The 23,267-nt window shown below is 37.7% G+C and overlaps 1 protein-coding gene across 2 annotated transcripts; it reads left to right on the top strand.

Moving 5' to 3' along the window:
- The first annotated feature begins 28 nt into the window (after positions 1-28).
- On the top strand, positions 29-23,087 carry cad (carbamoyl-phosphate synthetase 2, aspartate transcarbamylase, and dihydroorotase). 2 transcript variants are annotated; one of them, XM_065256189.2, is made up of 45 exons: positions 29-468; positions 3,453-3,592; positions 3,685-3,814; positions 3,912-4,054; positions 4,131-4,272; positions 4,380-4,551; positions 5,759-5,944; positions 8,489-8,598; positions 8,724-8,866; positions 8,948-9,079; positions 9,227-9,460; positions 9,573-9,794; positions 9,900-10,088; positions 10,165-10,289; positions 10,368-10,501; positions 10,582-10,694; positions 10,776-11,026; positions 11,142-11,388; positions 11,469-11,567; positions 12,533-12,757; positions 12,859-13,041; positions 13,537-13,755; positions 13,846-14,013; positions 14,097-14,279; positions 14,364-14,468; positions 14,578-14,820; positions 15,942-16,023; positions 16,129-16,295; positions 16,385-16,549; positions 16,669-16,800; positions 16,904-17,105; positions 17,296-17,486; positions 17,572-17,712; positions 17,823-17,912; positions 18,003-18,162; positions 18,313-18,351; positions 19,055-19,093; positions 19,367-19,533; positions 19,642-19,716; positions 20,603-20,815; positions 21,518-21,643; positions 21,768-21,923; positions 22,012-22,113; positions 22,199-22,293; positions 22,400-23,087. In XM_065256189.2, the coding sequence occupies exons 1-45, from the start codon at positions 375-377 to the stop codon at positions 22,497-22,499; spliced, it is 6,774 nt and encodes a 2,257-aa protein (XP_065112261.2). In that variant the 5' UTR covers positions 29-374; the 3' UTR covers positions 22,500-23,087. The 2 variants fall into 2 exon arrangements, with proteins under 2 accessions (XP_065112261.2, XP_065112262.2); XM_065256190.2 differs by lacking the exons at positions 18,313-18,351; positions 19,055-19,093 and having other exon boundaries at positions 30-468.
- The last annotated feature ends 180 nt before the right edge of the window (positions 23,088-23,267 follow it).

Genomic DNA, 23,267 nt, shown 5'->3' with positions numbered 1-23,267 from the left:
GCTCGTATAAAAGCAAGTGCAGTTTAGCACCTCGGCTCCACGCTGCTGTGGCTGGAGCAGAGCGTGGACCTTTTTCCTATAACCACACGTCGCGCGGCCTTTAACCAACATAAAACATCGCTATTGATCGATAAACGCCATCTTCATCGGGTCACTGTGGTCTCTGACCCGCGCTGATATCGCGTTTATTTGCATTTAATCAACGATATTCGCATCCTTTTGATCATCTCGGAGAGCAGCGTGGTTCTCACGTGGGCACACCGGCAAGTACGCGCGCTCGCTCCACGGCTCATCCAGTTCGCTTCTTATAGTTTATGCTATATAGATCGAGTTCCGTGGTAACGTTTAAGCTTTAGTAGTGCTAACGAGCAAACATGTTGGTTAAAACGGCATCTTTAGTTTTGGAGGATGGGACGACATTTAATGGCAGGCTGTTTGGCGCCGTTGCCTCTGTGTCTGGTGAAGTTGGTAAGTTAAATCACTTCACTAGTGGCTTCAAAGCGAATGTATTCAAAGTGTATCAATCCGATCCTTTGATTTGTTTTTTGTTCTGCATCTTCCTCTTCTTCTTGCGAAATGGTCCTGTGCTCGATCCTGCTAAACTTATAACTGCGTAGCGACAGGATGTTACACGTGGGTGTGTGCGCGCGCTTAAATATTTAAAAGTGAACACTTGCTAGTAGGCATCGTCACCAGACACCACCCAAGGACATCTTGTTCGCAATTGTTCAGAACAAATTACTCACCAACTTGGCAGAGGGGATGGTTAACTTGTAAACACACGTTTTTTCCTCGACTATTGGCAGTTTATCTAGGTTAAAGTTTATTAGATTTATCACTTCAATCTGGAATGATGCAACAAATTGTAACCTTATTTTATTAAGTGTTACACCCTTTATGAAATTAACGTTTTTATGGTATACGTATTATTTTGGTTTTATTTGTAGCAAAACCATATTAACCACATTTTACCACTTTTTCAGTAAAGTAGGCTTACCATAGTTTAACTGTGATATTTGTTGTTAAACTGTGGTAATACAAATAGAAATCAATATGCCAAAACCATGCTTACTTCACATTTGCTATAAAAACATGGTTAATTTTCCTAAAATAGACTAGCACTCGCATAACTTTTTTTTTATATGTTGACTTAAAGAAGAAGAGGAAGAACAAAAATATAAATGTTAATTTTGCCTACATACGAATCTGTTTATAACCCCCTTTATTTCGAGTATGTTAAAAAAGTTCTTATTCCCAGTAGATCTCTACATAATTCCCATACTCCTGTTTGTGTTGTCTCATATGTGACCCTGTCTTTAAAATCCAGGCCAAAGGTTTCCAATCTGATTATGGGATTGGGTGCATCGGTGTGATGTCATTCATTGATTTTACATTGATTTAAATTTTTGACAGGACCTTACTTTGTCAATATTAAAGTACATTTTTACAGAATGTTTTTTTACATTTTGTAGCAAACCATATAGTTTGCATCTAGATTTAAATAAAAATGTATTTCATTATATATATAAATTGGTCATGGTAAAGAACAGATTGACAATATAGTGTAAATAAAATAAATCTTTGTAAAGACTGTATAGGATGGACAGAATTTACAAATGTGCAAAATGCCAACATGTATCACAATCATAATGTACATACACACTGCAAAAATATAAGTATTTTTGTCTCGTTTTCAGTACAAATAACTAACAAATCTTGAATTAAGATGTATTTTCTTGATGAGAAAATAAGTCTAGTTCTTAGACAAAAAATATAAAATTTAAGTGAATTTGTGCTTAAACAAGCAAAAATATCTGCCAATGGGGTAAGAAAAAAAATCTTTAAGATAACTTTTTTTTAAACACTTAATTCAATAAAAATCTTCTTACTCCACTGGCAGATTTTTTTGCTTGTTTTAAGCCTGAATTTACTTAAATTGTTTATTTTTTTTTGTCTAAAAACTATACTTATTTTTTAGGTTATTTCGCTCATCAAGAAAAAACATCTTGATGTAAGAAATTTTAGATATTTGTACTACAAAGAACCAAGATAAAAATACTATGTAAGAAAGTCTTTTTTTGCAGTGCAAACATGCATTACACTGCAAAAAATTATTTTCAAAAAAAAAATTTTTTTAGTATTTTTGTCTTGTTTTCAAATTAGAAATATACAATTAAAATATCTAAAAATACTTAAGTTGTTTTTTCTTGATGAGCAAAACCACCCAAGAAAATAAGACCAAAAATATATAATTTAAGTGATTTTGTGCATAAAACAAGCAAAAAAAAATCTGCCAATGGGGTTAGAAAATTTTTCAAGAATTCTTCTTGAATTTAGTGTCAAAGAAAAATGTTCAAGATTTTTTTGCTTACCCCATTGGCAGATTTTTTTTGCTTGTTTCATGCACAAAATCACTTAATTTTTTTTGTCTAAAAACTAGTATTTTCTTGGGTCGTTTTGCTCATCATATGGGACACACTGCAAAAAATGACTTTCTTACTTAGTATTTTTGTCTCGTTTTCGATAGAAATATCAAAAAAATTATTTAAAGCAACACTAAAGAGTTATTGCTCTTTGCTCCCCCTACAGGTTAGATGCGTAATTGTTCATTAGCACTGTCGTAAATACTGCAGTATAGCTGGCTCTGATTAGATTGTAGGTCTGCCGTAAAGCAAGTTTTTGTAGTTTTCACTCGAACAACAGGACAACTACCCGACGTTTGGAAACTTCTTTAGTGCGGTTTTGGCCGATAGAGGGCTGCAAAGTGAATGTGAAAGTGCCATTCACCCGGTTTTGAGTGGATGAACCACTGAAACTTTTTTGAAAATGTTATTTTAAGAAAAAAAAAAACTCTTTGGTGTTGCTTTAATAAAGATGTATTTTCTTGATGAGCAAAACGACCCAAGAAAATAAATATAGTTTTTAGACAAAACATATCAAATTTAAGAGAATTTGTGCTTAAAACAAGCAAAAAAAAAAAAAAAATCTGCCAATGTAATAAGAATTGTCTTGCTAAATTTTTCTTGTAAGCAAAAATGCACTTAAATTTGATACGTTTTGTCTAAAAACTAGACTTATTTTGCTTAGGTCATTTGCTCATCAAGAAAATACATTATTATTTAAGAATTTTTAGATATTTCTACTGAAAACAAAACAAAAATACGGAGAAAGTCATTTTTGGTAGTACAGAACAAACTAGATGAATATGTACTGTGAAAACCAAGATTATATATATATATATATATATATAGAGAGAGAAAAGTAATATAAATACTCATCTTTGTTACAGAAAATTGTGTAAAATCATAAAACCATTAGTAAAAACAGGTATATTTATTTATAAAGTTATGTACCCATTTAAAAGATCTCTGACCCATATTTCCCCACTAAATTTCATGTTCACACTGACCCCAATCATCATACCATGTCATATATTGTGTGTGTGTTCTCAGTTTTCCAGACAGGAATGGTGGGTTATCCTGAAGCTCTAACGGATCCATCATACAAGTCTCAAATCCTTACTCTGACATACCCACTAATTGGCAATTACGGCATTCCTGCTGATGAAGATGGAGAGTTTGGACTCAGCAAGGTGTTTTTTTTAATATGTGTGAAGTACATAATGCATCTACCACACTGGTCAGAAAACTTTGATAAATGCTTTTGCTATCTGTGATCCTCCAGTGGTTTGAATCGTCCAAAATCCATGCTGCTGCTCTCATTGTGGGAGAGGTTTCTGAAAATCCCAGTCACTGGAGCTCAGCCAAGTCTCTGGATCAGTGGCTTAAAGAGCAGGGCATCCCGGGACTAGAAGGTCAGTCGGTGCAGGTCAATTCTATACAATAAATGTTTGATTATGAGCGTTAATGCTAATCTGAAATCCTACACTTTTTTCCCCTGGTGAATAATAGGCGTTGACACTCGTCGCTTGACCAAAAAAATCAGAGAAAAGGGAACCATGCTGGGAAAACTTGTGGTGGAAGGAACTTCAGCATCTGACATTCCATTTGAAAATCCGGACACTAGAAACCTTGTTAAAGAAGTTTCCATGAAAGTAAGTGTCTAGCTCTGTTTTTACTTTTATTAATTGATTTTCTGACAGTTAACTGTTTTTATTTTTGATTCAAAAGGAACCAAGGGTTTTTAATCCAGAAGGTACAGTGAAAATCACTGCCATAGATTGTGGTATAAAGTACAACCAGATTCGTTGCCTTTGCCAAAGAGGAGCCCGGGTCACCTTGGTTCCTTGGGATCATCCGCTGGATGTCAATGGTGAACCATATACTGTACTCCACATGTTGCAGTATTTTTTTTATTATTCATTTCTTACCAATAAAACCATTGCAGACTATATACTAATACAGTTTGTCTTTTACTAGACTTTGATGGACTCTTTATCAGTAATGGGCCTGGAAATCCTGAGTACTGTAAGGAGACGATCCAGAATATACGGAAAGTTGTGTGTGTGGAAAAGCCCAAACCTGTCTTTGGAATTTGTCTGGGCCATCAGCTGCTGTCTTTGGTCATTGGTGCAAAGACATACAAAATGAAGTAAGCAATCTGTTCCTGTTGCATGCCTTTATCCACATATTTGATGTTGAAGAGGAGTTAAATGCAAATGCTCCTCAAAACTTGTTTTTGGACATTTATTTGATTTTTTTTATTTTATTAAAGCTGTAATCTGTAACTTTTTTGTTGTTGTTGTTGTTGTTCTAATAATTTTGTATTATTATTTGGTCCATAACTTTCTATTCTGAAAGTTTCATCAATTGTGCATAATGACATGTGCAGCAACTGCATAAAGTTAAGTCTATTTAGTATTTTTCAGTAATGCAGTTATTTTGGGAAAATGTGAATAATTGCTTGCAGGCTGAGTCAAGGTGTGCCCTAAATTTTCAGCTGGTGCTCCTAAAATTTTCAGTCAGGGGCTACAGTGCTCCTAATAACAAAAAAGTTAGTCTGGAGCCGTTGAATGACTAGAGTTTTAAAATTTTTTATATATATATATATATATATATATATATATATATATATATAATATAATATAATATAATATAATATAATATAATATAATATAATATAATATAATATAATATAATATAATATAATATAATATAATATAATATTTTTTTATAATTTAAACAAGTTTAAAACGACATGAGGGTAAGTTAATGATTACAGAAATTTCAATTTTGGGTGAACTATCCGGTTACAGTAAGTTTGTTCTCAAAATGAGGAAAACTGTAAACTTGTGTTCAATATACATTCGCAGGTCTCAAATATCTTGTTCAAATTTGTATTTCCAGATTATCTTGTTTAAGGATTTTTGTTCAAAACACAAGATAAAGGTATTGAGTAAGAGCAGATTTCTTGCAGTGTAAGGTATTTGAGATAAACAGGTTACAGTGGATTATTGAGTATGTAGAGAAACAAAATGTTGGTTCATTGGCCTTCCCATGCCTTTCAGTTTTCACAAAAAGAGAAACATGGTGTGAAATCTAGTTTATGCTGAGTTCAGCAGTCTAGCCTGTAGACACTACATTACTCTGGTCCTGGCATAAGCTGCTGTGTTTTTGTAAGAGTCCTGGGATAGTTGCCTTGTTTGCTTGTGCTCAAGGCCAGATGAGGTGGCAGCTTTCTTCAGAAGCGTGAAGTCAGCGGGACTTGATCCAGATTCTCATGTTTGTTATGTCTGTCTCTTATAATCGTAAATCAAAAGTAGAGCAGGTTCTTCATTGTTTGCTCTCCTGTGTTTTAGATATGGTAATCGGGGTCATAACCAGCCCTGCATTCATAAAGGAACAAACCGATGTTACATCACCTCTCAGAATCATGGCTTTGCTGTGGATCCCAAGACTCTTCCAGAAGACTGGGACGTGCTCTTCACCAATGCCAATGACCAAACCAGCGAAGGCATCGTTCATAACCACAAACCACTCTTCAGGTTGCTCTTATTTTTTATTTGATGTATTGTATGTTCATAAACGGTTTCAGCAGTAACAACATAAACAAGCGGCTTTCGTGATCAACACGTTACTTCCGGTAAACTCCGCTAAGAATAAATAACAACAAATAAAATAAAGTAGTTTATTTATATAACATGCAAAATAAACAACACGTAGATTACCTAGGAAACCAAAACATTTGTTATTTTCAACGAGGTATTTGTTTAAGAGTTCAGTTTAGCAACTAGTCAGACCATTAAAAATTTTGAGTAAAGTTCTGACCAGACTCTTAACCACGTTAACGCACATGTGTCCAATGAATTCGTCTATATATTTAAAGAGATTTAAACTCTTGTGAAAATTTTTTAAATGTTGGTGCTGGCTGGCAACTGAAAAAAAAGCTGGCAAGTAGTGATGGGAGAAACAAAGCTTTTCGAAAATGCTTCGTAAATTGATTCAGTTTTTCGAAGCGTTCGAAACACCATACACGCTGGCGACACCTGCTGGTCAAAATAGTGTAAAAGCAGCCAGATCTGTCCAAACATTTTACACTTTTTTTACAAAATAATAGCAAGATTGTGCTAAAAAATATGTTTTTAAGAAAATAAATTATTTAATTTAAATAAGACATAAATAAAAGGTGTATTCTGTGTTTTTAGTTTTATTTATGGCAAACAAATAATTAATACGAACTCCCTTTTTAATTATGCACATTTTTTGTTATTTAAATCATAAACAAAAAGTAGACAAAATGGTAGTGTTATTAGTCAGAAGGATCGAATGTTTTACAAACTTTTACAATAAAACTGAACCGAATTCACCTACACTGGTCATTTGTGATCAACCACCCCTAGTGGTGAATCGTCGGATTTTCGAAACCGTTATGACGTAATGAAGCCTCGTTTACTATAATCACGTGACTTTAAACAGTTTGAAACAAGCTCCGAACCAATGATTCGAAAAAAGATTCGTAAATGTTTGTTCAAGGGACGCTCCACTTTTTTGAAAATATGCTAATTTTCCAGCTCCCCTAGAGTTAAACATTAGATTTTTTACCGTTTTTGAATCCATTCAGCTGATCTCCGGGTCTGGCGCTAGCACTTTTAGCATAGTTTAGCACAATCCATTGAATCTGATTAGACCATTAGCATCGTGATAAAAATAGTCAAAGAGTTTGGATATTTTTCCTATTTAAAACTTGACTCTTCTGTAGTTACATTGTGTACTAAGACAAACAGAAAATTAAAATTTGAGATTTTCTAGGCAGATCCTTGGCTAGGACTATACTCTCATTCTGGCATAATAATCAAGGACTTTGCCGTCGTAACATGGCTCCAGGAGCCGCAATGATATTACGCAGGCCTGAAAATAGACCTCTTAGTAACTTTTTATTGCAGGGGACTATTTTCTATCAGTGTTTAATATCACTACACCTGCTGCAGCCATGTTACAGCAGCAAAGTCATTGATTATTACGCCAGAATGAGAGTATAGTTCCTAGTAGTGCTGCACAATTAATCGCATCGCAATCGCAATCGCGATTTCAGCCTGTGCGATTATATGACAGCAAAATGTTGCAATTATATTAAATAAATAAATGTGTGGACTTGTTAACACAAACTTTCTGATAACAGTTTGATGATTTTCCTTGCTGTTTAAAAAAAGAAAGAAAAACTAACAAAAAAGGCAGTGCACGTGTGGCATGCACGTGTGTGGTGTGCGTCGTCACTTATACCAGAGCGAAGATGGATGCAGAGGAGGTTGAAAGTGATCTGGTAGCTAAAAAAAAAACGATGTCTGTTGTATGGCGGTATTTTGGATTTAGGATTACTGACACTGAGCAGTTGCTACATCACGTGGCAATACGAAAACATTTCTAGTTTTACAAATACATTTTTAGCTAAACTGTGTGTGGACTTTCCTTAAAACCCATCAAGTTGACTCATGATACAACTTAGTATAATCGCAATCGCACATCGCAATATTAGCATCAATAACCGCGATGGGAAAAAATACCCAAATCGTGCAGCCCTAGTTCCTAGCTATATCTGCCTAGAAAATCGCAACTTCTAATTTTCCGTCGGTCTTCGTACACGATGTAACTACAGAAGAGTCAAGTTTTAAATAAGAAAAATATTGAAACTCTCTGGTTATTTTTTAGCGCGATGCTAATGGTCTAATCAGATTTTATGGATTGTGCTAAGCTATGCTAAAAGTGGTAGTGCCAGACCGGGGATCAGCTGAATTAAAAAAGCAACACTCATTAAACAAAATGATTCAAAATCTTCTTTATTATCATGAAAGTACCTAAAAACAATTTGAAGAACAGCGATTATAAATATTCTTGTAAACATTTCCTGGAATAGTGTTTGTAATTGTACTCATGGAGTTTCTGCATGAGAGCGCCCTCTGGCTTTGGGATGTGCCGGGATTTTACTGTAATTCATTAAAATTCATTCATTGAGAGAGTGTGCATTTGCACAATTAATCGTTACAGCCCTAGTAGATCCTTACGTTTACGTCTATGTTCTGCACAAATTTCAGTGTGCAGTTCCATCCTGAACACATGGCTGGGCCTGCAGACCTAGTCAGCCTCTTTGATGTCTTTCTGGATACAGTTAAAGATGTTAAAGAAGGCAAAGTTGGGAAATCAGGTGAGCTTCTTGCTTTTTAGAGATGTGTCTGTCCAACATCAAAAAATTTTGTTTTATCCATCGAGAACATTTAATATAGTCTTGATGTTGACTTGAATAATTGACATGAATATCTTTATAAACAGTTAAGGAAAGACTGACCGAGCATCTGACGTTCCCTGGATCTCCTAAACCAGAAGAGTTTGTACGACCTCGTAAAGTTTTAATTCTAGGTTCAGGGGGGCTTTCTATTGGACAGGCGGGAGAGTTTGACTATTCTGGATCTCAGGTGAGCGAGGATTCACTGCGGCTAACTTCATTGAGTACAAATAAAGACTGATACATTTTTCATGTGTTATACTCATTTCAGGCTATAAAAGCTCTAAAGGAAGAGAACATTCAGACTGTTCTCATTAACCCAAACATTGCCACGGTGCAAACCTCAAAAGGTCTGGCAGACAAAGTCTACTTCCTCCCATTAACACCAGAGTATGTCATACAGGTAAAAGAAAGCATGAGTGACCTTGAATGTGCTCCGCTTACAGCTTATGAACATTGGCGTTCACTTGTAAATATTTGGTTGGTTGTGTTTAGTTTGTCGCTACCAAATCTATGGTACGATGTTTACCCTATTCTGTCTTCTAAACAGGTGATAAAGAATGAGCGTCCAGATGGTGTTTTGCTCACATTCGGAGGGCAGACGGCACTAAACTGTGGCGTGGAGCTCACCAAACAGGGAGTGCTGGAGAAGTACAAAGTGCGTGTGCTTGGAACCCAAGTAGCCTCCATAGAGATGACTGAAGATCGGAAGATCTTCGTAGAAAAGATGGAGGAAATCGGCGAGCATGTCGCTCCCAGTGAGGCGGCCATGTCCGTAGAGCATGTTAGTCCTTCTCCAAATACAACATCAAAATTATACAAAAATTGGTGCTGTGTAACAGTCTACCAAATATAGGGGAACCACTAGTCTGATTTGTGTGATTTGCTGTTTCTAGGCACTGGCTGCAGCGGAACGAATTGGCTATCCTGTCCTGGTCCGTTCTGCGTTTGCATTAGGTGGACTGGGTTCAGGTTTTGCTAATAATAAAGAGGAGATGACAACGCTGGTCACGCAGGCCTTTGCTCACACGTCACAAGTCCTTGTGGATAAATCACTTAAAGGGTGGAAGGAAATCGAGTATGAAGTGGTGCGGGATGCCTACGACAACTGTGTGACGGTATGAAACGTGCCTTTTGGTTATCCAAAGTTTTCTTTGGGATTCAAACAAGCGTATATACGTACGCAGTTTTTCATAAGCCAATTTCATGCTTTGTGTATTTAGGTTTGTAACATGGAGAATATAGATCCACTAGGAATCCACACTGGGGAGTCTATAGTGGTCGCCCCAAGTCAGACACTGAACGACTACGAATACAATATGCTGAGAAACACGGCCATCAAAGTTATTCGCCACTTGGGCATTGTGGGAGAGTGCAACATTCAGTACGCCTTAAATCCAGAATCTGAGCAGGTACGTTTATCCATAAATATTCAAAAATATTTCATACTCCAGAAGTGGTAGTAATCCCATACTTTGTGTCCGACAGTACTACATCATTGAAGTCAACGCTCGTCTCTCACGAAGCTCCGCGTTGGCCAGTAAAGCCACAGGTTACCCGCTGGCCTATGTGGCAGCTAAACTCGGATTGGGAATACCTTTGCCTGTCCTCAGGTGAGTTTTATCCATAAAAATAGGTAGATATGTACCCCTCTCTTCTTTCGGAGTTGCTTAAATTGGACTCTTTTCCAGGAATTCTGTGACTAATTCCACAACAGCCAACTTTGAGCCCAGTTTGGATTACTGCGTGGTGAAGGTTCCCCGCTGGGATCTCAGCAAGTTCCTCAGGGTCAGCACCAAAATCGGCAGTTCCATGAAGAGCGTCGGTGAGCTTCCCGTGTCGAATATAGAAGCTTTGATCATGTATTAATCGCATTGGATTTAATCTCATTCACTTTCATTCCAGGAGAAGTAATGGCGATTGGTCGCAGCTTCGAAGAAGCCTTCCAGAAAGCTTTGAGAATGGTCGACGAGAACTGCGTAGGGTTTGACCACACCATTAAACCAGTCTCTGAAGAGGTTTGTACTTAACTTGGACGACATCTGTCATCTTGCTAATGCAGAGTTTTAAGTACATTCAAATTTTGTCTCGATTCTCAGGAGCTACAAACACCCACAGACAAGCGCATCTTTGTTCTGGCTGCGGCCCTGCATGCTGGCTATACTATTGAGCGTCTCTATGAGCTCACCAAAATAGACCACTGGTTTCTCCACAAGATGAAAAACATCACGGACCACGAGAAGCGTCTCCAGATGTATAACCGGGACGAGAGCGATATGCCCCTGGAAATGATGAGGAAAGCCAAGCAGCTTGGCTTTTCGGACAAACAGATTGCCCAAGCTGTCCAAAGGTATCAAGACACATTGTTTCCTGTGTAGTATGTGGTAGACTTTGTGTCGATTAGAGAGCGATGCATTGTGACCATGGGCACTTCAAGTAAATGGCTACCTTTGATCTGTCCATAGCACTGAGCTGGCTGTGAGGAAGATGAGGCGGGACTGGAAGATCCTTCCTGTGGTCAAACAGATTGACACGGTGGCTGCCGAGTGGCCTGCCCAAACCAATTATCTGTACTTGACCTATCATGGCTCGGAAAGCGACGTGGTCTTCGAAGAGCCCCATGTTATGGTACTCGGCTCCGGGGTTTACCGTATCGGAAGCAGCGTGGAGTTTGATTGGTGCGCTGTCGGATGTATTATGGAGCTGAGGAAGGTGAGCAATTTCCCTAAAAATATGAGTAAAATATGATTAGAAGTATATTACTTAATTTGGCCTTGTAAACTCTTTCCTAGATGGGATACAAGACGATTATGGTGAATTATAATCCAGAAACCGTGAGCACAGATTATGATATGTGCGATAGACTCTACTTCGATGAGATCTCTTTTGAGGTAAGAAGTCGAATTTAAAGGGACACTCCACTTTTTTCAAAATATGCTAATTTTTCAGCTCCTCAAGAGTTAAGCATTTTTACCGTTTTGAAATCCATTCAGCTGATCTCTGGGTCTGGCGCTACCACTTTTAGCATAGCTTGGCATAATCCATTGAATCTGATTAGACCGTTAGCATCGTGCTAAAAAAAATAACCAAAGAGTTTCGATATTTTTCCTATTTAAACTTGACTCTTCTGTAGTTACATTGTGTACTAAGACAGACAGAAAATTAAAAGTTACGATTTTTTAGTCTAATATGACTAGGAACTATACTCTCATTCTAGCGTAATAATCAAGGACTTTCCTGCTGTAACATGGCTGCAGGAGGTGCAAGGAAAATACGCAGCAGCCGAAAGTAGTTCCCTTAGTATCTTACAATAGCAGGGGACTATTTTCAGGCACTATGTATATCATTGCGCCTCCTGCAGCCATGTTACGGCAGCAAACCTTGATTATTACGCCAGAATGAGAGTATCGGCCTAGAAAATCACAACTTTTAATTTCCCGTCGATTTTCGTACATGATGTAACTACAGAAGAGTCAAGTTTTAAATGGGAAAAAAACGAAACAATTTGGTTATTTTTTAGCGTTATGCTAATGGTCTAATCAGATTCAATGGATTATGCTAAGCTATGCTAAAAGTGGTAGCGCCAGACCCGGAGATCAGCTGAATGGATTCCAAAACGGTAAGAATCAAATGTTTAACTCTAGGGGAGCTGGAAAATTAGCATATTAAAAAAAGTGGAGTGTCCTTTTAAAGCATTAGAGTCAAGATTGCTAAAATACTGTCTGTATATTATAATGCTTATAAGAGGCAGGTTGCGAGTCGCTGAGGTGCCTTTAAGCAACCTGCCTACTGCTCCACGTGTGTTTGATTGACTTGCAGTGCGGGATGGGTTAAATGCATGACTTTTTAACGGCAGGTTGTGATGGACATCTATGAGATGGAGAACCCAGAGGGTGTGATCTTGTCCATGGGTGGACAGCTGCCTAACAACATCGCCATGGCTCTGCACAGACAGCAGTGTAGGATCTTGGGCACTTCACCCGACTTCATTGATTCTGCGGAGAACCGCTTTAAGTTCTCCAGGATGTTGGACACAATAGGAATCAGTCAGCCCAGATGGAAAGAGCTGTCTGATACTGAGGTAAACTCCTGTCTTAGTTTCATTCTGCGTAAGGATATGTCGCCCTCATTATGGTTGCCATTTTGGGATCACATGATGAATGTAGCTTTTCTCTGTTGTAGTCTGCCATGGGTTTCTGTGCGACGGTGGGATATCCCTGCTTGGTGAGACCATCGTATGTTCTCAGCGGAGCTGCTATGAACGTGGCTTTTTCTGACAGTGAACTGGAAAAGTACCTGGGAAGCGCTGCGGCTTTGTCTAAGGAACATCCTGTCGTCATCTCCAAATTTATTCAGGAGGCCAAGGCAAGTCAATGCTAGCGTTTGGTGAAATGTGTTCCTCCCTTAGGCAATTCCAATTAACCATTGTAAATACATGGGAGAGGTAGGAGTTGGTTACTGTGCCATACAATTGAAAATGCAGTGTTACTGAATTTGGCACAAGGTGAAGCAATTCTGGTTTGAACAGGTCATTTTCTCTTGGAATTTAGGATTGGTTTATTTCTGGTTGCTGTCTATTGACTTATGGTACAAAGGCTTTTATCAATGAAACATCAAAATGACTAAATTTTCTAATATAACTATCTTTTTGCAGACAAACACAATCAATTATATACTTTGAGAGTGAGTAAGTCATAGGGTAATTTTCATTTTTGGGTGAACTATCCCTTTAAACCCAAGTTACAAGTATTGAATGTTCATGTGTAACTAGTGTGCTAAATACATGAATAATGCTTTAAATCTTTCATGCCAAGCTGTCTATGGACAATGTTTACAAAAGTTGCAATGTGATCCCAACAGGAAATAGATGTGGACGCTGTTGCTTGTGATGGAGCGGTCATCGCCATCGCTGTATGTGAGCATGTGGAAAACGCTGGCGTGCATTCTGGAGATGCCACGCTTGTGACCCCTCCTCAGGACATCAACCAGAAAACCATGGAACGCATTAAGATGATCGTTCACGCTATCGGCCAGGAGCTTCAGGTTACCGGACCCTTTAACTTGCAGCTGATTGCCAAGGTGCGTTTATCAATTTGGTCAAAAATACATTTACGAGTATGTTTTTCGAATATTTGCACCTATAAGTGCATTTTGCTGCTTTGTTATCAGGATGACCAGCTGAAGGTGATCGAATGCAACGTTCGAGTCTCACGCTCCTTCCCCTTCGTGTCCAAAACGCTTGGTGTTGATCTTGTTGCCTTGGCAACAAGAGTCATAATGGGAGAGGAAGTTGAGGATGTTGGGTTGATGAATGGAAATGGAATTGTGGGAGTTAAGGTCTGTAACTTTTTTTTCTTATTTTTAATTGTATATCTGTAACTGTGAACCGTCTCAATCAAAATCTACATCTGTGCCTTCAGGTTCCTCAGTTTTCCTTCTCACGGCTGGCTGGAGCAGATGTGGTTTTGGGTGTCGAGATGGCCAGCACTGGAGAAGTGGCGTGCTTTGGAGAGAACAGATATGAGGCCTACCTAAAAGCAATAATCAGCACTGGCTTCAAAATTCCCAAAAAGAATATTCTTCTTTCCATCGGTAGTTTCAAGGTATAAACATCTCGCCTTCCAATTTTTTTGTGGTTCATTGTGTTGCATGTCATGTATTAAAATGAGTCTCTGGCTTGTTTTTAGGCCAAGAGTGAACTACTGCCCACAATCAAGACTCTGGAGACTCTTGGTTATAACTTGTATGCCAGTTTGGGCACCGCTGACTTTTACACTGAACATGGAGTCAAGGTACAGTGGAATTACATACAGTTGCATGACTCATTGGCTCCATCCTAAAATATAGCCTTAATTTAGGAAGCATGCACATGATGCCTCGCTGTTTTATCTTTCCGAGCAGGTGATGGCCGTGGAGTGGCCTTTCGAAGAGGAGAGTGACTATCCAAACAAAGACAAGCAGAGGAACATAATGGATTATCTGGAGGAGAACCATTTCGACTTGGTCATCAATCTGTCCTTGAGGAACTCCGGTGGAAGACGTTTGTCTTCCTTTGTGACCAAAGGTTACCGCACACGACGAATGGCCATCGACTACTCTGTACCTCTCATCACTGACATCAAGTGCACTAAGCTTTTTGTTAAGGTGAGCGTCCATACTTGCCTTTTGCTATTATTGTGCCTAAACCGTATCATTAGGCAATGCTTTAAAAAAAAGTTTTTTTGTGATGGCTTTTCATTTTAACTCATTCCCCACCAGGCCAGTTTTTTTTTTTTTTAAGTTGCACTGCAAAAAAATGATTTTCAAGAAAAATATTTCATAGTATTTTTGTCTTGTTTTCAGTAAAAATATCTGAAAAATTCTTAAATGAAGATGCTTTTTCTTGATGAGCAAAACAACCCAAGAAAATAAGTCTAGTTTTAAGACCAAAAATATCAAATTTAAGTGATTTTGTGCATAAAACAAGCAATAAAATTTGACAATGGGGTAAGCAAATTGTTCTTGAATTTAGTGGGTTTTTTTGCATATTTTATGGACACAATCACTTAAATTTGATATTTTTGGTCCAAAAACTAGACTTTTTTTTTCTTTGGTTGTTTTGCTCATCAAGAAAAAGCATCTTAATAAAAGAATTTTTAGATTGTATCTTTGTCTTGTTTTAAGTAAAAATAAGATTTTTTTTTTCTTAAAAATCATTTTTTTTTCAGTGTGCCTGCCAGCATTTTCCCCCCAAAAATTTCACTAAATGCCTTTCAGGAAAATGTTCTTCTAAAAATATATAAACATACAAATATATCAAGTGAAAACACAGACCATAAACAAAGAAACATTTCATCCTATCTATATTTTTTCTCAGCTTATAAACTCTTAAATATGGGTAAAAACATAAAAAAAATGTCAACAAAAAGCTAAAATAATTGCTTTTTTTGTAAAGGGATTTTGTTAGAAATCAGATTCAGAACAATTATCAAAACATACTTGGAGTGTAAAATTAATAAAAAAAAATTTGCTTCACTTTTTATAAATTGGGTAATCCCGGTATTATCCCGGTATTTTTCCTGCAAATGTTTTTTCTTAATTGACAAAATAACTCATCAATGGCGGGGAAAGAGTTAATCAAAACGTTTTGAATTATAAAGGTCTTAAATGTATTTCCCACTAATGCAGCGTTTTATTATACAGTACATCTAAGGGTTTTGATTTAATATTTAAAATCTAATATCCTAACTGCTTGTAAGGTTTTAATGGTTTTTTTTGGGTTGCAGGCACTGAGGCAGATTGGTCGCGCCCCTCGTGTAAAGACAAATGTGGACAGTATGACCTCACATAAGCTCATCTGTTTGCCTGGTGAGAACCGCATTTAATTGGATTACAGCCTCCTTCCCATCTGTAACTAAAGCGTTCTGTCTCTTTATAAATTAGGCATAAATTCATGTTATTTTCTATTTAAAGGTTTGATTGACGTCCACGTGCACCTGCGTGAGCCTGGTGCCACCTACAAAGAGGATTTCTCCTCGGGCACAGCTGCCGCCCTGGCTGGAGGAGTCACTATGGTGTGTGCCATGCCAAACACCAACCCGGCCATCATTGACCCGAGCTCGTTCGCTATGGCACAGAAGGTAAAGTCAACACGAGTAGTGATCTGTTCGGTTATTTAAGAGCAATGACCATTTTAAACGTGTTTTTTTTTTTTTTTGAACTGGTGTAGCTTGCCAAGGCTGGATGTTGCTGCGATTATGCGCTTTTCGTGGGGGCTTCATCAGACAACGCTACACTTCTTCAATCCATTGCAAGTTCCACAGCTGGTCTTAAGATGTACTTGAATGACACATTTTCCACTTTGAAAATGGACAATGTTTCTTTGTGGATGGAGGTAAGGAACGTTTTTCTCTTTACTTCAAGACGCTTCTTAAAAATATAAAAGTATGCTGTGCGTTTTATGACAAATCGCAGATGAATAAGGTAATTGATCAAGTTTGCAATTTTACGCAGCACTTTGAGAAGTGGCCGAAGCATTTGCCCATCGTAGCCCATGCTGAGAAACAAACCGTGGCGGCTATACTGATGGTAGCACAGCTTTATCAGAGATCCGTTCACATCTGCCATGTTGCCAAGAAAGAAGAGGTAAGCATGCCAAGATGATCCTACAATTGGATTTATTTGACATTGTAGTTTATATTTAGTCATGTTTTCCATCCAGAAGAACTTAACGTGCTTTGTTCTTTAGATTTTGATCATCCGAACTGCTAAACAAAAGGGGATCAAGGTGACGTGCGAAGTAGCTCCTCATCATCTCTTCCTGTGTGACGATAATGTGGCTACCATTGGGGACGGTCGGGCGCAAGTACGACCAATGCTGGGTACACGAGAGGATATGGAGGCGTTGTGGGAAAATCTTGAAATCATTGACTGTTTTGCCACAGATCATGGTAATAATGGGTTTAACCAATCACTGCGTACCACAAGTACAAGAATGCCAATGCATCCCAAGTACATTAGGCCTAAAATGGCAAGAAAAAAAACAAGGATCTTTTAATTTCTAGAAAAGGATCCTTGTCTAAATTTCATTGTTTGATAAATTCTGGAAAGGTTTATTCCATTTCTTCTATTGAATTGCAGCCCCTCATTCAGTAGAAGAGAAAAACTCTGAGAAACCACCTCCAGGTTACCCGGGTCTGGAGACGATGCTGCCTCTGCTTCTCACAGCCGTCAGTAAGGGGCGCCTTACCGTTGATGACATCATCAAGAGGCTATACGAAAACCCCAGGAGAATATTCTCCCTTCCTCCTCAGGAGGACACCTACGTAGAGGTATTGCAATGCTGAAAAGTGTAAAGGGTCGATGGCTTTTCTGTCGTACGTTTGAGAATTTCAGTGCAATAATTTGCCTCCTTAGGTGGATTTGGAGCAAGAGTGGACGATTCCCAAGCACATGCAGTTCACAAAGTCAAAGTGGACTCCGTTTGAGGGCATGAAAGTTAAAGGGAAAGTCATGCGGGTGGTGCTTAGAGGAGAGGTGGCTTATATTGATGGACAGGTATGGATTCAAATCTAAAAGTTGTCTATTATTGGGAAGATGAGGCAAGAAAATCTGTATCCTCCGTGACCTTCCCAGCACAACCACTTTGTTTCATTGTTTATCCTAAGGTGTTGGTACCTCCAGGTTATGGTCAGGATGTGAAGTCATGGCCCACGGCCCCTGCAGGAGCAACAGAGCTGTTAAAGGAAGGACCCAAGGTGATGCGCTAAAAGATAACTCATCATAAACAACCCTTTTGATGTACGTTTAACTAATGCTCTCTATGTCCTGGTTGACTCTTATTACAGCGTGCAAGTGATGCCCTGACTCCTGACAGACCACCACGTCCCGTACTCCCTTCCGAGGCAGTTCGTAACCATGCATTGAGCCCACGCCGGTCAGCCGGAGATGGACGGTTCATTCTTCCACCCCGGATTCACCGGGCATCTGATCCCGGTCTGCCTCCAGGTACTGTGGATTTGATGTGTAGCCCATTTGTGTTTAAGTGATCACTGTATTTGAGTTTTTTGTTTCTGGATTGCTTCCGTTTTGTTTGCTGTCATCAATGTTTAAGTTAGCATGTTACCATACTTCAAGTGAGGGGTGTTTTGTATGCAGGTTTCAAAAGATCCACCATAAAACCTCTAAAGAAGATGGGTAATGTCTATGCAATGTTTACATGAAAAGTTTCAGAAAATCAGAAATGAAACAAAACAATGAATTGTGAAGAATTGACAAATTGAAAAATCATAAAAACTATTAAGTTTTGTTTTACATCTATTTAAAACTATTCTTCCGTTGAACATTTATTTTATTGGATGGGGTTTCCCCCAAAATTTGCATGCAAACACTGCAGAAATTATGAAAGTTTATGTAATTTTAGTAAAGTACAGGCTTCACCTTTTTAAAGGTTTACTTTCATTGGAGAAAAACCGAATCAATGATGCAGTTAATTTCTTTGAAATGCCTAAAATATATTTTGATCAAATTTACTATCATATATATATATATATATATATATATATATATATATATATATATATATATATATATATATATATATATATATATATATATATATATATATATATATATATATATATATATATATATATATATATATATATATATATATATATATATATATATATATATATATATATATATATATATATATATATATATATATAGCCCTCAAATTATATATTTTTTTTAAATAATAACCTTAACAATATTTCTTTAATCTCATAATAATATAAAATGTAAAAAAATGTGAACTTCTATTACAAATCTATAAAATTAAAAACGAAGTGTTACATTACTAATAATGTTTTCAAACTTTCTAATTTGATCTGAGTAGATAAAGAAGACATTTCATTAAGTCCACCTTATGATACAGGTTAGACGTTTGTAGTGATGTTTTATCAGAGCTTTGCCGACCTCTGTCTGCTAATCTGTATGTAATTGGATTCAATCCTGAATTCCTTTTCATGGGAATACGTAAATCTTTAGGTATAACTCAAAAACATGCGAGTTTGTTTCTTTATATTCTGTGACCTGTTTGCATGCCAGGCCCTTTAATTGAGGTTGATCCCAATGAGCTTTTGGGCAACATCTTGATATAAAATGTAGAATTTTCAATCAGCATTAATTCCAATCTTCTGTTATTTAGAATTGGCACCACCATTGGATGCATCCATGCCCCCTCCTCCTTTGTCCAGGATCTTGTCACCTAAGGCTGGGTTGCAGCAGATTGTACCTCACCTGCAGACGTCTCCATTGCTCCACCCACTGGTGGGCCAGCACATAGTGTCTGTGCGACAGTTTAGTAAGGATCAGGTAACGCAAGCCATTACCAGTTTAGTAATGCAGCTTCTGTGTCTAAAAGGATAATTTTATGTATGTATGTATCTTACATATAATATTTTGTCTCGGTTGGATTTTCAGATGTCTCATCTGTTTAATGTGGCACACACTTTGCGTCTCCTGGTGCAGAAAGAGAAATCATTGGATATTTTGAAGGTAACTTTTAGTGATTTGTTGTAACACAATTTGTTTTAAAAAAAAGGAATCAACTATGATTAATATCTTATGACTATCATAACCATTTAAATGGTAATTATTATGTTTTGTTTAATAAAAAGTCAAAATCTTAAAAGGATTAGTCCAATTTCTTAAAAAAAAAAAAATCCATATAATTTACTCACCACCATGTCATCCAAAATGTTGATGTCTTTCTTTGTTCAGTTGAGAAGAATTTTTTTTTTAAGGAAAACAATTCAGGGTTTTTCTCATTTTAATGGACTTTAATGGACCCCAACACTTAACAGTTTTAATGCAGTTTAAAATTGCAGTTTCAAAGGACTCTAAACAACCTCATACGAGGCATAAGGGTCTTTTTTTCCCAAGCGAAACGATTGTCATTTTTGGCAAGAAAAAAAAATATGCTGGCGCGTCACATAGCCGGAGGAAGACGAGAAGTTGTGGTTTAAAAGTGTATATTTTTTTATTTTTCTTGCCAAAAATGACAATAGTTTCCTAGATAAGACCCTTATGCCTTGTTTGGGATCGTTTAGAGTCCTTTGAAACCGCAATTTTAAACTGCACTAAAACTGTTAAGTGTTGGGGTCCATTAAAGTCCATTTAAAATGAGAAAAATCCTGGAATGTTTTTCTTCAAAAAAACATAAATTGTTCAGTCGAGAAGAAAGACATCAACATTTTGGATGAGATGGTGGTGAGTAAATTATCTGGATTTTTTTTTTTAGAAAATGGACGAATCATTTAAGTTACTTTAGAACTTACTTAAATATTTTTTTGGTAGCACAAGTTGGAGCTTATTTTAAAAAAATCTAATCAAAAGCTAAAGAGACCTACATGTCTGCCACCTTGTGCTCAATTTCTTCCAGGGTAAGGTCATGGCCTCCATGTTCTATGAGGTGAGCACTCGCACCAGCAGCTCATTCAGCGCGGCCATGCAACGTTTGGGTGGCACGGTGGTGCATTTCAGCGAGTCCACGTCCTCCACGCAGAAGGGCGAATCTCTGGCAGACTCTGTCAACAGCATGAGCTGCTATGCTGATGTCATAGTTCTGCGGCATCCCATACCTGGAGCTGTAGAGGTGAATGACATTACATCAATGGCTAGACATAACATTGGATACGTTTACCCATAGACTGTAAAAAAAATATGGACGTAGTGTCCGTGACGTCACCTTTAGGTTTGTGAAGAGCATTTTTGAAGCTTAAAGTAGGCGGTGCCATGTGTGAAGCTGATGTGGCTGGTTGCTGAAACCACGCCCGCTTACCTGGATTCTAGTGATGGCAGTGGCAGTTCACCTGTCACTCAAGTGGCCACGCTCTTAATTATGCAAAACTTTAAGGCTTATTATTTAAACGGATGAGTTACAAAAAATTCACCCTCCTCACAGTTGTCATAAAAGGCAAAATTAGCTATAATGACCAAAAACACTTTTTGTGCCAGGCTGTAAATATTATTTTCTACTGTAAAGTTGGGCATTTTAACATGGACTTCTATGGGAATTGACTTCATTTTGGAGCCAGCCGATGAATTGCAGTTTAAGTCACTTCAGTATTGGCTTCACCAGAGATCGGAAGTTTTTTAAAGTGATTACGTAAGAAATAATTGACGACAGGCTGTTTAATTATTTGAAAAAAATGCGCACCCAAGGTGGTAATGTGGCACGGTGCGAAGCATACTAACCAAATTTATGTTATATTTTATTGTTATGCCTGTAACGTCTCATGATCCAAAACGATGAGTACCAAATTATTAAAATTAATTAATTAATGCTGGTTTATAGAGTGCAGCAAGACATTGTCGGCGGCCGGTGATCAACGCTGGTGATGGGGTTGGAGAACATCCCACTCAGGCTCTTTTGGATGTCTTCACCATCCGAGAGGAGCTTGGCACGGTCAATGGCATGACTGTGAGTTGGTCAAAATATCTTCATCTCCGACTATTATCTCATTAGCTCTTTTGAAATAATATACGCTTAAATGTGCCAATGAATTGTTCTAAGAATTGGACTTTTTTTATTGCGTACATCTCAGATTACCATGGTTGGTGACCTGAAACATGGGCGCACTGTGCATTCTCTGGCTAGACTTCTCACTCAGTACAGAATCACTTTGCGCTACGTGGCTCCGAAGAACCTCAGCATGCCCGACGAGATCATTGAATTTGTGGCCTCCAAAGGCATTAAACAGGTGCGTTGTCAAATAAAGGAGCTGATATGGTTAGATGCTTTTATTTCCCTTAAATTAAGTGTTTAAACTTCTCCCACTGTGTCCACAGGAGGAGTTTAACAGCATTGAAGAGGCTCTTCCGGAAACCGATGTACTCTACATGACAAGAATACAGAAGGAGCGTTTCGCCTCTGAAGAAGAGTACAAAGCGGTCAGATATCTTGTTACATTCACTATGTGAGCTTTTTGTTTAATTTTATAACGTTTATAAATTATTTGCGGTCTTTTCCTGACAGTGTTTTGGCCAGTTCATCCTAACACCACACATCATGACTGGAGCCAAAAGGAAGATGGTGGTCATGCATCCTCTCCCAAGAGTCAATGAGATCAGGTTTGTTAAATTGTTAGTGACCGTATGCTCAAAACCAAAATATTTTCAAGTTTATTGCTGAACATGAGCTTTAATGCAATATCTCAAACATATATTTGGATTTTAGTGTGGAGGTTGACACGGATCCCAGGGCTGCTTACTTCCGACAAGCTGAGAATGGGATGTATATTAGGATGGCACTGCTGGCCACTGTGCTGGGTCGGTGAGAAGGCCGTCGTGGTCCGGACAATTCGTCATTAAAGGGAAATATTGTGCCTGGCAACACACTAGTTACATTACTAGTTAATAGTTTGTTATGTGTACTCTCTGTACTGCTAAAGAATTTTTAATTGTGATTTTCAGAATGAATAAAATTAAACAATTCTTTGATTTAATGGTAATATAAACCACAGTGGGGACGAAATCAAGTCTTTCCACTTGATTTCTGCTTTGTAATTGAATTCTTGTACTGTGTTTGTGCAACTCTCTCGAGTTTGGGGTCTTTCATAGACGTGCCCGCTCACAATTTCCTTTCAGATTCAGCAAAACCGTTTATGTATTGCTCTCTTTTTGAATGCAATTGTGTATTGCAAAAATGCAGGTATATTAAAATTACACAGTGTATTGAATCTTCTGACATTCCAGAAAATTATTATTAGGGGTCCAGCCTTTAATAGCATTACCTTCCTAATGCAAATATTTGAGACATAATCTTATCACTACATTCCTGATTGAAACTTGAAGAATCGACCAGATGTGTTGTAATGCAACTGCTTTTGTAATGTATTTTAGACAATAAAAACGTGCATCTGTGATCTGCGTTTTTACCTCTCTGTTCTTCCCCTGCAACATGAGCGAAGTCAATCTTCACAAAGTCCATGCCATCTATTACTCAGAAATAAACTGTATATCTATAGGACAACTGAACCGATGAACCTTATTCCCCAAGTTTACAGTAGGTCTATCCAAACGTCACAAACATGTCATCTTAACAT

This window comes from Paramisgurnus dabryanus, chromosome 12, assembly GCF_030506205.2.
Source record: "Paramisgurnus dabryanus chromosome 12, PD_genome_1.1, whole genome shotgun sequence".
In the NCBI taxonomy this organism is placed as follows: Eukaryota; Metazoa; Chordata; class Actinopteri; order Cypriniformes; family Cobitidae; genus Paramisgurnus; species Paramisgurnus dabryanus.
The sequence above is the reverse complement of the archived record's forward strand: the minus strand, read 5'-3'. Positions and strand labels throughout refer to the sequence as shown.